The following is a 13605-nucleotide window of genomic DNA, read 5'->3' on the forward strand; positions in this document are numbered from 1 at the left end:
CTAGCTATTACCCGCGTCTTCGTCCACGTGGGATTTATCTTTGTTATTAAAGTAAACAAAATTTCTGGAATAAAATTAGCCAAGTCACTCCTTACAATATTAGCCATCTAGGAATGAATGTCTTATGCAAATCGGTGCAGCTATTTCAGAGATTAGCAATAACAGACAGACAAATAGACATTTTTTTGTGTAAGTACCGGATATACATGTAATGAAAAGCTACTAATTTTAAATTAAGAATAGACATTTCAAATTTATTTACTTGTTATAAATTAACTGAAAATTTTATAATAAAATTAATGAATATCAGTAATATACAAGTTCTGCTTAACTTAGTACTAGACAGCTCTGTGTGTATTATCCAGGGTTATTATTATATTATTTATAGTTATTTTTATTATTGTCTTTTATGTAGGCACACTTTAGTTATAAAATGAACTTGGTACAGATTTTTTTATTAATATTCAAAATTAGAAGTTACTAAACAGATGTTAAAAAAATATTTTACTCAAACTGAATTTCAACCACTTTTGAATAGTAATATTATTCACTCTATCGCCCATTCAAATTGATTTGAATCGCCTTTTTTTAAAGTTCGACGTAAAGGAGTGCTATAAATTTATTTGTGTCGGATGTTCATCATAGCTCATCATCGAAAGTACCGATTATGTTGCGATGTTTCGCTACATTTATGATTCTTAAATTTACTAGATATTTTTTCATTCAGGGTTACTTGAAAGTTTAAAATCAATTATATAATTATAAACACATGTACAAGTTTACATTCTTAATATGCATTATATTTGAATCCAATATTGTCAATTATTACATTTGTTACCAGTTATTCCATCACCGGATTCAAAAATTTTTAAAGATCTTAAATAATTAGGTATACATTTAAATCGTGCGTAATTTTCAGTTTATTCGTGATTGTAAATTTTTCAGTTGTAACAACCAAGTGCCTCCTATTCTAGATCCGGCGAATCAGTTCATCCAGTTGTGGTTTGCTCACTGTGAATATAACAGAATACATTCGACAAATACGTGACAAACGGTTTATTAAATTGCAGAGCGGCTCAACTGAGCAACCAGTGGTGCTATGAATTGTTCGTTTAATCTTTTCACTGTTTCATTGCTGCAAACGTTTCAAAATAATACAGCATGAAAGAGCAGTAGATTGTGATTTTCCATGAAATACTTTATAAGAATGGCATATGCTTTTCTCGTTTTATGTTTCCTATTAGCCCCATTGGTCTCCCTAAAATATGGTCGAGCGCAGTGATGGCTGGCTCATCCGTCATACTCATGAACGAGTGCTGCTTGTAGGGACTGGTCTGCTCTTATCACTACGACTGATTTAATCTTATTGTGTTTTTATATTTGAGCCTAAATAAATTAGTGTTGGTTGATAGTTTCTTTTCACACGTTTCGACTTGTAAAATGTAAACTTACAAGGTTAAAAGAGCAACACACAAGCTTATTCATCTTGTGATAAGACAGCTTTCTGAAAGAGCGGTAGATTTAAAAATTTTTGATTATTCAAAAGTGCTTAAATTAAGTTTATTTGAATAAATATTTTTCTATTCTATTCTATATAAAAATAATAACAATATCTCAGGAAATATTGTACAGCGCCATAAGCAATTTATATTAAAAGAATCAGAGAAATAGACGGCTAAAGTATCCTACATGAATAAATGTATTTTGATTTGATTTGATCTGTTACGATGCGATTTCATCTGCTTAAGATGTCTACGTCCGTCATTATTTATAATCTAAGTTGGCATCACATATCAACCGTTTAGTTCTGAACAGGTAACTAATAAAATATTACACTATCGATATTTATAATCCTAGTACAATGTGATTGAATGCCGTAAATACATATAACCTAATTTATTGGGTTTGTTTGTACATGTAACAGTGGTCTGGCAAATACCAACATGGCCGTTGTTCGAATGTTTACACAATATTATGCACCACTGCAATGTAGCTCAGTCAGGCACCCTCTATTCTATACAGACATCGTTCATACCAATTCCATTGCCGCAATAAACGCAACTCCGTTCAAAATTGTGTGAAGCCAAAAATATATACCAATATTGTAAAAGTGAAAGTCTGTTTGTCTATCTTTCTGTGATCTGTTCGCCACTAAGTTAAACAGATCATTATGAAATTTAACGTAAATATTGCTTTTGTCACGATGATGAATAAGCTCCATTTTTAGGAAAAAAGTACAAACATTCAGTGAAAATTTTATACTACTTCGTCTAGTCTATACTTTGTGAAATCTTCATTCACAAACGAACACACAGGCATTTTTTTAAATACATTATATTTTGATACTCGTATAAAGTCACTTTTTAGATACCTTCTGTCAAAAAGGTATGATATTTATCACATGGTATTTGTTTATCTGATTAATATTTCTACTACAACAGTCTTTGTCTTTTATTAGGACTTAATTTCCACATGTGATATCATCCGTGTAAACGTAAAAAGTAATAATAATAATAATAATTCTTTATTGCAGACAGACATACAGACAAAGAATAAAAAAATTTATAAAAAGTTATACAAAAGGCGGTCTTATCACTAACAGCAATTTCTTACAGACAACCTGGTATTGATAGATACTATTTACATAGAGAAGATAGAAGACGCACAGTAGACAACATATTTATAATATACATATAGACAAACATACATTTTATAAGTATAAATAAATAAACTTACACACTAATACATATTATATACATACATATACTACATATGGGATGACAACAAAAGGAAAATTTAGTTATAGTGCAGTTACAGAGAGAGAGATAATGAGATTTTAGTGAATTTTGAAATACAGTAAGTGATTGTGCTGATCGAATGGTAAAGCTAAAGTAATCTGTTCTTTCTTTGTCCTAAAAGTAATAAATGTAATGTTGGTTAGTGAATAGACCCAGTCAAAAAATACGAACAAACTCACTTGTAACAATAGTTAGGTTTCCACATATGTTGTAGTAGGAATAATAATAGAAACTTGAAGTGAATAGACAGTAATAATGTTTTAAGCCAATTACTACCTTAATAATACCATTTTACTTTATGATATCTACTTGTATTCATTGTGGTTACTCCAACTCTATTGAGTATTTGATATTGGAAAGCTTATTTAATTACAAAGGCATCCCCATTGTTACATATTACATAGTTTCCTAAACAATAACATTGTGTATAACAAAAGTAGTTCTTGCTTGCCGACAAACAATTTTGTAACAACAATTCAGAAGTAATTTAAAAGTCCCTCTCTAAACCAAGCAGTTTATGTTTGTCAGTAAATTAGATTAGCTTACGATACAACAAACTTGTTCAATTTTATTTTATTGAACGATACACTTACACGCGTAACATACATTTGATAGGAAGTCACCTGGACCTTTCGGAACCAACAGTGTAAGTTCTGTTTTTTTTATTTGTAGTGAATAAATGTAATTGATATAATTTGAATGCAGAATAGCCAGATGATCGTTTGACTTCCTCCTTTAATTTCGCCCCAAAGTCGATTAGGCATCTCTGAGCAGAGCGGTGATGAAAGTCAGGTTACGGAGAAAATATGCCCTATAAAGATTGTCTTCGATACAGTCAATCTGTGTATTTAGTGACTAGACTTAGTCTTTAGTGACTATTTATTAGGAAATTAATATTGATCGGTTTTTTAGGCTTTCCACTTTTCTGTATTTTTTTTTGTCTAGTCTTTTTTTAGTACATCATTAATATTACTACCAAAACCCCAAAATCTCCAATCCGGCATAACAGTTCAGATGTAACCAATATTAAATCTATTTATTCGTAAATCCTGAGTGAATTCCTCTGAGTTTACAATACTTTCTAACAATATGTATATGTTGTTACATGTTCTAGGATGTCACACTTGTCAGTTGGGTGAACAAGATTTTCCCATCAGACGCGCTATTGCTATAACCCGCTTTTATATAATGTATTAAACATAATGTATGAAAATTGCATGTAATTTATAACTATATATGAATACACTAAAAGAGCTTTGGCTTATTGGTTTAATACTTTGACTGAGACTAAGTCAAAGTATTAAACCAATAAGCCAATAATAAGAAAATTGTTACAAATTATATTTCAAACTATCTTCTCAATGATATAAAAGTGATAATAAATCTAAATAAATCAGAGAAACGGCAATAGGCCTAGTCATTTTGGATTCTAATATACCTTGTAAAAAAAGTAAAAAGTATTCGAAACTGATAAATATATCTATAGAATGATACTCATGAAAATACATTTGTTTTTGTTTTATATAATAAATGTTTGTATCACTCCACTCGTCAGTTGTAATAACATTAATGTCCTGTATATTTAGTAATTTATACACAATGGGGACCAATTAAATGACATGTTATCGTCAGTGGACACACATTTGTTAACACACAAATACCTCGGATAATTTTGGATATTAATTGCAGCACACTTTGCCGCTATTACCAACACATAAATTATTACTATTTAGTCTAGAAATCATGAATGTGCGATTACAAAATAGATTTAGTACACTCTAGGGACCATATACGTTGAGGTATTCAATTGCATTAAAGATAGTTAAACATCTAGTCTAAATGTTGATTAAAATTATATAATACCTTATGAAGCGGACCAGGTTTCAAAAAAGAGAATTTATAATTTTTAATCAACCAGTCAATCATTTTATTGAAAGTACATAATATAGAATTAAAAGAACTGAATATGTTTTCATCATTCGCAATACATGTTTCGATATCCAGAAGCTACATTCAATGCTATGCGAGACTCTAAACCGAATTCCCCGGACTCACCCTGAACAAGATTTGATCGAAAAAAAAAAAGATTATAAAAATCTGTACACGTAGAAAATTACTCATGTTTAAAAAATACACACAAATTGACAGCAGTTATCTTTTGTTACTTTAAAACACAACCATTCTCTTTTATAGTCACAACGACCTGCCATGGAACATCAGGAAGTTTCTGCGCAACCAAATTAACGACTTTGAGCTGGACACCGACCTCACCGTGGTGGAACCCTGGTCGATTTCCAAGTACTCGCATACGGACCTGCCGAGACTCAGGGAAGGCATGGTGGGAGCTCAGGTTAGTAGATACAACTATTTTTATAGAGAACTGGAGACCCGCCTCGATTTCTAGCACCTGCTGTCAGAAGATTTTCAAATAGTGTTTAAATAATCTCTATTCAAATTAACTTCATTTTATTCACTATTTATTTCTATTCGAAATTCAATTTAATCCAAAAATTTGAAAGAGAAATTTGTCTGTTGCTTTTATAAACAAATGCTTTACACCTTTATATTTTTTATAATAATAATAATGATCTCAGGACAATTCACACAGCACCGTATAGACTAGCTAGCTAAGCTAACTAAACCTTGTCTTATGCGTACTAAATAATTGATACAAATACATTGATATTTTGTTTCGTAAACATCCAGACCGATACAAATACACACATGAATGCAAATGTTTGTGCCGTGAGAGGAATAAAACCCGCGACCATCGAATGCAAGACGGCGCGTTAAGCCGCTATACCACCGAGACCGTTCAATTTTTAATAAAAATCTGAATACAAACTACCAAAGAGCACAAATTAAAAGTAAAAATATTAAACATACAGGAGTTGAGTAACTGAATGAATAATTAAAAATCAAAATATAAAATACTATATAATGAAAGTTCAGAAACAAATAGAATGACTACCCATCAACTTGTTTGACATGCAATTCACGATACCATGTTATATTTTATAATTAAAAAACGACGTGGTAAAGCCTAGCATTTTGTTATATGGCTAGTAATAAAACATATGCTTTGAACAAAACTGGAATACAATTTATAACCAATTAACTTTGATCGATTATATAATTCATTTATTTGTGTTACTGACAACAGACAAGTACATTCAATTTATGCCACAATAATTTGCTTTCAAATATTTGGTTTTAGCGGCGATTAAAGTCATGTTTATTTGTTGTACATTATTAGATAATTGAATAAATAAATCATAACTTCATGACATTGGCTTTTGTGTTAACGAAATATTATTTCATATAAAATTAGGTAATCAACGTATTGAATTATCAGAATAATTAAATTTATATTAATGTTTCAAGTGATTTCACAGAATATAATATTAGTCATTTAATATTACAAAGAGCAACGGTTTTGGTTTATCAGTGTTTATATAATATATAAATTAAAAAAAAATACTTTTTTATAAAATAACTTTTTCAAATTCAATTATAGACTAAGAGACCTAAGCCGATTGTTAAAACCCTAATATAAAAGTGCAATATTTGAAAAAAATATTAAAATTCACAATAAATTATCGATCTTTACATAAATGCGATATTTTAGACCTTTCAAAAATAGATTGTTTAAGTGGTTGTCAGAAATATGTTTTTATACGAGTAGTATTAACCTTTTTTTTACATATTTTAATATGCTCAAAATTGGAATATTCTATTAAGGAATCTATTTATATATTACATTTATTTATATAAAATTGACTAATACAAAAATTAATAAGATTTTGTATTTTAATTTAAAATATTATATGACTGTTATTTTCCACCGTATTATATATATATATATAGCAAATAAATCACTTCAGTTCCGACAATGCACTCTTTATAAGTGAACCATCATTTAGTCTTTTTTTCTTTTACCTATATAAAGCTGCATTACCAGCGAGTAATATGAACTTACACACAACACAACACAATACAGCAACGTTTCAATACTGACCCGTGCAAAGTCGGGGCGTTTCGCTAGAATTTCATAATTAAGATTGTGAGAGTAAAATCTTTCCTACATAAACCATCTTGTCAGTTTACTTTTTAATTTATGTCCTTATAAGTCTAGCACATTGACGGTAGTTTGAAGAATATCTTGCATGCCATGAAAAATATTTTACAAAAATTATGGTGTTATATAACTTTTACTCAAACATTCTGTTTTTTTGACAGATAAGTTTTATATCCAATTTTCTTGCATAAATAAATAATATTTTTTTTTTTTAATTCCACAATATAATGTTACAATGTCCAGACGAGAGCGTCAATTTACATGTAATTATTACTAGATATATTCAAAGTAGCGATGGAATAAAATGTACATATAATACAGTTTATTTTAAAAAGAATTATTCCTATTCTATTCATTCGAAAATAGACTTTATTGACTTGAAATTACATATGTCATTATAAATACACTGGGTCGCTGTCATCTTCGTGAGTACCTACGTGTACGAGGCGCGACGTATGGATTTACTTAATTGACATTCAACGACAGTGTCACCGTTATCCATCGCGCGCTCTCACCTCATCTAATAAAACAGCTTATTCTCCTGACACCTCCCTGGTGTTATTTTAAATAGAATTTAATTAATGCTCCTTCAAACATTATTACCACTTGACTATGTACATTTCGAATACAAAAAAGGGTTCTATGCCTATATTTCTTTGTAGGAATATGGTATGCGACATTTTTGTAAGTCAGATCTGACCTATAAGGTCGCCAGGGTCACAAGGAGACTTTGTTAAAGTCCTCTGCGAGTCTGTCTGCTCATTAAATCCGTATAAATTGATTACAAGATTTACTGAAACAAAAACCAGCTATTTATTTTAGTAAATGAATTTATAATGATAAATGTTTAATCAATATTGACATGTTTTAATTTGTTTACTTTGAATAATAACCTTTGCACCTGCAAAGGTTATTATTCAAAGTAAACAAATTAATTATTAATTTATAAAGTATATTGTTTGTATATTATATCACGTTATGTTTATACCAATATCTTTGTAATTGATTTATAAATATCTAATACGATACATACGAAATTAATTCTACCTATCTCCACACGTAGATACAATCATCGGATTCCGCTGCCGAGTATGTCGCATACAATTTATAGTAAAACCGCCGGAATATATGTGTATGTCATTATAAACTAACCACGAGTCTAATTGTGTTTCCCGAAAGAGTAAATAACTGACAAGTCCTAGTAATTTGTCTGTGGTTGCGTCCCGCCTACGGCACAAATAAGGCAGGATAATTATACCGGATGCCCTTGTGCCTGCAGCTTACGAGGAGTGCTCCTAAAACAAATCTGAATGTAGCATGAGGTACTGGGTTCGTCTACCGGGTTGTACGTAAGGCACGTCTGATAATCATACCAGACGCCTCGGTGTCTGAACCTTACGGGAAGTGCTCCTAAAGCAGACCTGAATATAGCGTGAAGTACTGGATCCATCTACCAGGTTGTACGTAAGGCACATGTAATAATCATACCAGACGCCCCTGTGGCTGAAACTTACGAGGAGTGCTCCTAAAGCAGACCTGAATGTAGCATGAGGTACTGGGTCCGTCTACCGGGTTATACGTAAGGCACGTCTGATAATCATACCAGACGCCTCGGCGCCTGAACCTTACGGGAAGTGCTCCTAAAGCAGACCTGAATATAGCGTGAAGTACTGGATCCATCTACCAGGTTGTACGTAAGGCACGTGTGATAATCATACCAGACGCCTCGGTGCCTCAACCTTACGGGAAGTGCTCCTAAAGCAGACCTGAATATAGCATGAAGTACTGGATCCATCTACCAGGTTGTACGTAAGGCACATGTGTTAATCATACCAGACGCCCCTGTGGCTGAAACTTACGAGGAGTGCTCCTAAAGCAGACCTGAATGTAGCATGAGGTACTGGGTCCGTCTACCGGGTTATACGTAAGGCACGTCTGATAATCATACCAGACGCCTCGGCGCCTGAACCTTACGGGAAGTGCTCCTAAAGCAGACCTGAATATAGCGTGAAGTACTGGATCCATCTACCAGGTTGTACGTAAGGCACGTGTGATAATCATACCAGACGCCTCGGTGCCTCAACCATACGGGAAGTGCTCCTAAAGCAGACCTGAATATAGCATGAAGTACTGGATCCATCTACCAGGTTGTACGTAAGGCACATGTGTTAATCATACCAGACGCCCCTGTGGCTGAAACTTACGAGGAGTGCTCCTAAAGCAGACCTGAATGTAGCATGAGGTATTGGGTCCGTCTACCGGGTTATACGTAAGGCACGTGTGATAGTCATACCAGACGCGCCTGTGCCTGAAGCTTACGAGGAGTGGTCCTAAAGCAGGCCTGGCTGTAGCATAAGGTGTATAATTTTAATCACTGTATAATGTTTGGATTCTATCATATACTAGTTATCCACACCGGCTTCGTACGGGGTGTACATGTATTATACATATAAACCTTGCTCTTGAATCACTATATCTATATCTATTAACAAACCTCTTCAAAAGGGGGGAAAGGGATTGTTAGTAATGTGGACTCTCGACCCCATTGCTAGCAATGTACCATGTCAGGTTGACCTCCACGCGGTTCCCCCTGGAAACCATCGTGATAAATTCCAGGTGAAATTATCACGATGGGCTAACTGACCTGACCTCATTCTCATCTTATCATCTTCCACTGGTGCCCCGCCAGCGTAAACCGTTAGCGCAGGCGGGTGCACCATTTCATTATCATATACAAAAAAAAAAAACCTCTTCAAAATCCGTTGCGTAGTTTTAAAAATTTAAGTTTACATAGTGAAAGACAGTGACAGCGCCTGTGTTTTAATGATATATGTATATATATATATATATATATATCATTATGATTAGAACAATTGTATTACGTTTGTTGACGTCGTAGTTATTAATGCATATTTTATAATATGACTTCCCTGAAAGAAAGCAATTTTATAAAAATATAAAATACATAAGAAGCGCCGACTAAGCTCCCACTAGAACAGAATAAAAATGCCAACGGCGTAGTTTTTTTTCTGTTTTTATAAGTTGTTTATTAAATGTAGCGGCTAACCGTAGTAGTAAATTAAATGGATGCCAGCAGGCATCAGCTAAACTTCGCTATCTGACACCGAAAGTAAATTTCTTTTTTATTATGCATTATTCTTTTCTTATAATTTTACAAAAGCAATTATATTTTATATAATTTAACACTACGGAAGGCGTATAAGGTATCTATGTAGAACAAACGTGTTATCATTAAGAGGAGGGATTTAATTTATTTGTAATTGATAAAATAAAAAATATATATTAATATTTTAAAAAGATTTTCGATAGCCAAAACTTAACTGTCGTAATTGTATGTTTTATATTTATGTAATAATACAATATAAGCAAGTAACATAAGGTATTTTCTTTTAAATTAATTACTTTTGCAATAATGCCTAGTTTCGTGCCAAGCCAATAACATACATTACTTTTATTACTATATGCTTGTTATACAGTTTACAGAAATTAAAAATATAATAGGTATATATATATATATATATAATAAGTATATCGATTATTATTATTTCAATTTTATTGATTATTTCAACTTTATTCAAAAATATAATATTATTATAAGTATTAGTATTATGTTATCTGTGGTTAATACCACTTACTAATGTAATGAAAATCAGTCACGTTTCACCAGGAAATTAATGTGATAACAATTTCAAAACAAACAGACAAAATCTACTTTTAGCAGCCAATAATTTCCCGGCGAGGTAGAATTTATTGGCCACATAAATTCAAATTTGGTCGACATCTATTCAACCTTGTTCCTTAAACGTCTATCGTTGTACTTTAGGATTTTTACCTGCCATTTAATCTCTTTAATGTTTGCATAGACATTTATTAATGCTAGCTTTATCACGCGGTTCTGTCTACATAACACTGTCAGGTTACTCGTATTTCGGGGCATAGATGAAAGATTTTTTAAAATATCATTGAGGTTTTTCGCTATTATATTATTTTTTATTTCTATGACATTTCGAAGATTATAGAAAGTAGATTTTTTTCCATCAAATTCAACAGCTTTTTCAGTAAAACATTTTACTGTTCTGTTTTTCCTGTCCTAAAACGAAACGTTCACATACTAGCGACCGTCACAGGACTGTTACATATATATTTTTAACCTAAGTGTGGCAGTCTGTGTCTTTGTTTGTCTGTGTCTTTCTCTACTAAAATTCTGAAGCAATTTTAATGAAATTTACTATTTTAACTTCAAATTCAATTAATCATGATTAATAGATTTTACGATGTTATCATGAAGAGTATGTTAGTCTTTCTAATATAAAGAAAAACAGTGTAATATCTGGTTACAAAAAAAATCTTCTGGTTTGTAATATTAGTAATCTTATTTATAATAATAACAAGATAAATTACGAAGTTTTACCACAGTCTCGCAAAAACCACGCTGGGGATCCGCATGGGCAGATGGGTATCGCTTGCACCTAATTAGCGTTGCTTGTAATCCAAGTTTAAAAGACAATAAATTATTATGCTTGCACGTATCACTAACGCCAACAAGCGACGTCTAGCCGCAGACTTAACTCGCTCTAACAGCTTTTATAAGAATAATGCATCAATTTGTAGAGTTTTATGTGACATTAACTTGTCTCTATTGATACTAACGACTCTGTAGGTTGTCGTCTATAGGTAACTATTTTAAACAAAGTAAAATCAGTTTATTTGTAAAGTATTAATATTAACAAATATTTTAAATGCACGTTTTTTGTTACCCTTCAAATCTTAATAACTTGACCAATAATTGAGATTTGGTATACATTTAGCTTTATACTTTTATTATATATTTCTATAGATATACTATATCTATTATATATTTTTACTTATCATTAGCAATATAAACCTACTTGTATCTCCAAGTAGGTTTATATTGCTAATGATAAGTCGACAAAGCTGATTTCAGAAGTTACTTTATAACACAATCATTAAAATAATATTACCAATGCAGAGTTTATAAAGTCTGCGTGGGCGTACCTCGTTCTCTTATTTCTATCGTTAAGCAATTTGCTTTGTAAACTATGATTCGATTTAAAGGGTATAGCAGTTATATGCAGTAAGGAGTAATGAACTCTCCCTTAATTCAGTTCAGTGCAGTTCTTAACTCAAAAGTATCAGTAGAAGGGGGTCTACGATGACGTGTCGAGCAGGTGACGCTGCCATTGGCCAGCCACAGTCATCAGTTTTGAGTACTTTATTATCTGTATGAAAAACAAGTAATGTATCCTGAGATTGTTATTTACCAGTGTATATGGAAAAATGCTATTCGATTGAAAGCCTATATTCAAATAGAGAAATTTATATAACGGAAGCAACTGGGAGTATCGGGGACTGGTTACAAATGTATCAATTAAATAAACTGTAGGATTTTAGAATAAATATTATTTTTTAAGATTAAAAAAATAGATATAAAAAATAAAATGTTGATAAAATGAAAACTGTTTGATAGTATGTTCAGGTTTCAGTAAAGTGAACTGGAGGATAAAAATAAACTTTATGTAATATATTATATATCATTCAATATAGGTTAGAGAAGATGGAATAAATCTCCTAGTGGGTTGAAATAATTATTTTTATGAATAAATTTCAATACAACAGAGCACGGATTTATTTATTTTGTTAGTAAAAGAATAACGGCGTTGTATACTTGATTTATCGGTTGTTGTCGTTTGAATTATCAATAATAGACGGACGTTTATGTATGTATATTCACGCGTTATTTTTTTATTTGTTTCAACTGAAACTGCATTAAATAATAAGAGTCTAGAAATCTTACAACGGTTTTTTTAATTATATCGCGATATTTCGACAGTGTTTCTACCGCCATGATTACGTGTAAACTGAAGAGCAGCGGGTAGATAGTGAATAAAATCTTTATTATGGGCAGACATATGCGTCTACCTTAACACACACATCTTTCGTTACAACTATTGAAACTTGCGCGATTTACAACTATACTCATAGTATCTTCGCGTATATTTTTTTAGAAAATGATAATGGAATGGACCATCCGCCTGCGCTGACGGCTTACGCTAGCAGGGTACTAGTGGAGGATGATAGGATGAACATGAGGTTAGGTCAGTTAGCCCATCGTAACAAATTCACCAGGAATTTATCACAATGGTTTCCAGAGGGAACCGCGTGGAGGTAAACCTGACATGGTACATTGCTATTAATGGCGTCAGAGTCCACATTACTAAAAATCCCCGTCTTCGCGTATATTTAATACACGTATTTTGTTTGTGTTTAATTAAAAGTAGAAATAATAACGGCGTTAAATTTAAAACAGTATATAATCATGTTGTTTACCACCGTAGTATTCTTTAAAGTCTGTTCGCCAAGTTGCAATAAAAATTCGATATATCGTACCGAATAGAGCGATCGAATCGGGAGCGAACTGGCAGCATCGTGTAATCGTTTCCGATATGTCAGTAACTGTAGTGGCGGTGCGGTGCTGTGAAAAATGAGAGTGACGTCACCGCCCGGCGTAGAGCACACGAGCGGTGCCTGTCTGGCGGCATCGGATACAACAGGTGCTTCCATATTGTATTATCATTATAACATAGTATAAAATAAAGTCCCTGTCGCTGTTTGTTCCTATGTATGCTTAAATCTTTAAAACTACGCAACCTTTCTACATACTATTAGTATTTTTTTTAGATATGATAT

General features: G+C 32.2%; 1 protein-coding gene across 1 annotated transcript in view; it reads left to right on the forward strand.

Moving 5' to 3' along the window:
• Positions 1 to 13605, forward strand: part of LOC131849345 (dipeptidase 1-like) — a 185058-nt gene that overhangs the window by 91836 nt on the left and 79617 nt on the right. Inside the window, exon 4 of the mRNA XM_059199407.1 lies at positions 4992 to 5148. Within this exon, the coding sequence (XP_059055390.1) occupies positions 4992 to 5148 (157 nt within the window). The remainder of the gene's footprint in view (positions 1 to 4991; positions 5149 to 13605) is intronic.

Source organism: Achroia grisella, unplaced genomic scaffold (assembly GCF_030625045.1).
Source record: "Achroia grisella isolate CSIRO2021 unplaced genomic scaffold, CSIRO_AGI_Agris_v1 utg640, whole genome shotgun sequence".
NCBI lineage: Eukaryota > Metazoa > Arthropoda > Insecta > Lepidoptera > Pyralidae > Achroia > Achroia grisella.